The sequence below is a fragment of the Agrilus planipennis genome, unplaced genomic scaffold, assembly GCF_000699045.2.
Source record: "Agrilus planipennis isolate EAB-ADULT unplaced genomic scaffold, Apla_2.0 scaffold1399, whole genome shotgun sequence".
Taxonomy (NCBI): Eukaryota; Metazoa; Arthropoda; class Insecta; order Coleoptera; family Buprestidae; genus Agrilus; species Agrilus planipennis.
In genome coordinates this window covers 2,805-6,593 of record NW_020440700.1, presented here as the reverse complement: position 1 = coordinate 6,593, position 3,789 = coordinate 2,805, and the positions used below count along the sequence as shown (strand labels likewise).

Below are 3,789 nucleotides of genomic sequence, written 5' to 3'. Positions count from 1 at the left end.
TAATTCTACCTTTAGTTTTTATATCTTAAAATTTAACAATTTGAATAACTGCACTTTGAATATCATTAGTAGATTTTAGGATCAATGTTTTTGTATTGCAGTAGTTATCAAGGATGGATTGAGTAAATGCTTAGTTGCACTTTATCCTTTAATAAGGAACATGTTATTTCGCCAAGTTTTTATTTTAAAAACTGAACTATATTGTTTTGATTTCCTCAAAGTAGTGTAGTTACTTACAATTCATTGAAACTTCGAAACAATATAAAATAATATTTTGTGAAGTATATTTGAATTTACTAATACACATACATACATATATATTCTTTAAGAGTTTTACAAAACAGTTTATGCATTAGTGATTATTTAATAATTAACTGGCTTCATTAAAAATCTCGTTTAGTATAGAAATAATACCAATCAACGAATAATAAGAACTCCATGCCAAAAGTCATTTCAAAAACATTATGATTGTCATNAAAACTACAACTTATAATTTATGACATGACCGATCACCCTCGGCATGCTGTTAAAAAATAGTCCCCTAAAAATTGTTCCTGCACTTTCTAAATTTACAATCTATTTACAGTTCTTTACAATTTCGAGATTTCTCTTTCTAAGAAAAGGTCTCAACATACGGTGTTCCACTTAAGCCGTAGCTAATTTTATTAAATAAAATCCTATACTACCGTATTACACAAAACACTCTTTAATGTCTACTAGTTAGCGAATCGTCCATTCTGTATAGTATTTGTTTTGTTTGGGACAATTTTTATGTAAGAGAAAATGATGTTTTGGCATTTGAAGGGTACACTTTGCTCATGCAAATGCTTATACTTGTAGCAATAACCTTCATATGATCAGTTAGACAACGAGTTTCTTGAAAGTGACTTTATGTGTGTCAGTCAACGTAACAGTTAAGCAGAGTTACCTAGTTTCTAAAGTGTATACCTACTTTGTGTTGTTTAATAACAAACAGCGCGTATTTAAAGGTAACGGATATACATTTTTTAAAATCGAAAACTTTAAAATAATGCCTTGCAGAATTTTCAGAATATCGTCTGAATAGGAAGTCCTGTTTTAAATAACCGGAAAATGACGTGTAGGTATGTACTAGGTACATTGATTTGGATGTGAAGGGATTTTACAATTTTTTTTTCTGAATTCGTTAACAGAAACAAGATGACAAATTGGACGCAGCTATTTTTGTTTTTCTTTTCATATAATATAATAATGTTTACCGGAACAGCCGCTTCTGTGCAAGTTCCGAAAATAAAATTGAATAATGGAATCGAAATGCCTGTGCTTGGACTAGGAACATGGAAAGTAAGTAGTAGAGCAAACTAGAAATTACTTTAAAGTTGTGTATTATTAAGGAGATATGGTTTTTAGATTTTACAGCCCCTTTTTAAGTTTATTTTTTGCACCCGAATTAAGGAACTACTTTTGCGTGAGAAATAAATCAAGTAATACACGTAGGTATAGCCAGAATCAAAGTGGCTATCATTGAACGGGTTATACGGCTTATCGACAACAATGTCTCACTTTTAAAGCCTTTTCACACGGACTACTAAAATGGTGGCGAATCGAACGTTAGTTGTGCTACGAATGCACGGCTAAGATAGAAGCGCTTCTAACGTCAGAGTGTAGAAAAGCACTGTTTAAAATGCAGTTGCTACCAAAGTAGTAGCAGCAAGTTGATCAACCAGACAAAGTATAAACCATAAATACAAAAGATTCCATAGCAAAATCGTCCGGCAATCTAAGATTACAGTGGCGAGGAATACAGCTATAAAAGAATTAAATAAAATAAGTCATCATCATTATCATAAGGTCGTCAGTCCTTAAACTGGTTGGAGATGCACCTCCATTCTTTCGCATTTCCCTAAAGCTAGAACATCCCATATCTTTAACTATGTGTGAACAGTAATCTAATCTCTTAAAATCTGGTAATTAACTATCGTATACATATTTTAACGGTCAATTATTACCAATCAAAATTCAAAATGACGGATGTGGAGTGAAAAATTCTTGTTTACCCCTGAAAGACTGTCCTGAAGAGTCTTTTGGTCGTTGATTATAAATCTGGGCACAAAGTTAAAGTTGGCAAACATTAAATTCCGAATTACGCCTAAAATATCTACACTGTTTGTGATGGAACAATAATACATTAGCAATTCTGAATATAGAAAGATCTAGTAGCCCTAACAAATGTGATTACCATACCATTTGTGAAAAAAATCGTAAGCAATTCTAAATACCAACAAAAGAATGATTTAGTAGTCGTAACAATGATAATTTAGACTAATGACACCAATTAAAAAAGAAAGTGATGAATTCCTACATTGTTTTGATAAAAATATAGTTATCAATAAAAAAATAATCGAGAAAACAAATACCTATTTGAATGTAATTGAAAAAGTTATTTAGAAAGTATGAAATAGTCGAATTACAAAAAATCGTCGAATCTGAACCCTCTAAAATATTTAAAAATTTAGTTCTTAATGTGAGGTGACTGCTGAGCTTTAAATGAAGCATTATAAAAGTCTTAAAAGTGGTGATTATAAATTTAACAACAACGAATAATAAGACCATGTTGGAAAAATGTCAAATTTAGCGCTCAGTATCTCAAGAGTCAAAGCAGCCTCAACTTGAAACTTACAAAAGATTATTACTAATTCGTCAGTACTTTTAATGCCTCTTGATAAATTATTTACGATTTACAATTTTTCATCTCCTTTAATTTAGGTTGAATGTCATCCCTATTTAAATCAAAAGAAGCTAGCGGACTTTTGTAAATCCAAAGGAATTGCTATAACAGCTTACAGTCCATTGGGTTCTTCTGATAGACCGTGGGCAAAACCCGGAGAACCAAAGCTCCTAGACGATCCGAATCTTAAAGCCATCGCCGATAAACGTAAGAAAACGCCTGCACAGATTATTCTGCGTTATCTGACTCAAAGAGGTTTTGTTGCCATTCCAAAGTCTGTTCATAAGAATAGAATTCAGGAAAATATCAACATATTCGATTTTCAACTATCCCCCGAAGAAATGAAATACGTTGACTCATTCAATCGAAACGGAAGGTTGCTCAGATTTGAATCGTAAGTTTTATTGTGTAATGGTGTTAACCACAAAAAAAAATACAATAGGTTGACCACAAGAATGACCAATGACGATCTTGAATTTCAATTCTATTCTTGGTCTTGCTTAAGCAGATTTGCCTCTGATCTTCTATTTTATTTTGTATTTGAGCTGCTATTATTGCAAGACTTTATTTATTATTTTATTTTATTGTTTCTATTTTTAGGGGATCCAAGCATCCATACTATCCATTCCATGATGAATATTAAAAAACCGTGTTGTGCAGAAAGGAAATTTATATCTCTTTGATTCGCCTTACGATTAAACCTTTAAGCAGTATAATGAAATATAATTCTCTATTTGTCTGTTCTCATACACTAAAAGTTAGTAAAAACGGACTTAATATGTTTTATGTAATATTCGAAAATAAATCATTTCATTTTACAGTCTCGTCTATAAGAATATAACAAAGACATCTAGACTAATTTGCGTGAATGTATGTTGATTTTTTCTGTTAATAAGATAACTAAATTGACCATTTGTGGTCTAGTGGTAGGAGCCATAATTAATAAATAAACAACTCCCTATTTAGCATGTACCTACAAATAATGTGCAAAAGAAAAAAAAATAGCAATTAAAGTAACATAATAAGTGAATTTGTAGTCTCATCTTGTAGCTTATATGATAGAAAATAAGTGCATATAAGTG

General features: G+C 31.2%; 1 protein-coding gene and 1 long non-coding RNA gene across 2 annotated transcripts; both read left to right on the top strand.

Annotated features, from left to right (window-relative positions):
• Positions 1–859: 859 nt before the first annotated feature.
• On the top strand, positions 860–1,317 carry LOC112906121. The gene is made up of 3 exons (XR_003232171.1): positions 860–989; positions 1,042–1,103; positions 1,173–1,317. It is a non-coding gene; the product is annotated as an uncharacterized LOC112906121 (long non-coding RNA).
• A 686-nt stretch (positions 1,318–2,003) lies between these two features.
• Positions 2,004–3,527, top strand: LOC112906120 (aldose reductase-like). The gene is made up of 3 exons (XM_025979792.1): positions 2,004–2,012; positions 2,746–3,101; positions 3,308–3,527. The coding sequence occupies exons 1-3, from the start codon at positions 2,004–2,006 to the stop codon at positions 3,348–3,350; spliced, it is 408 nt and encodes a 135-aa protein (XP_025835577.1). The 3' UTR covers positions 3,351–3,527.
• The last annotated feature ends 262 nt before the right edge of the window (positions 3,528–3,789 follow it).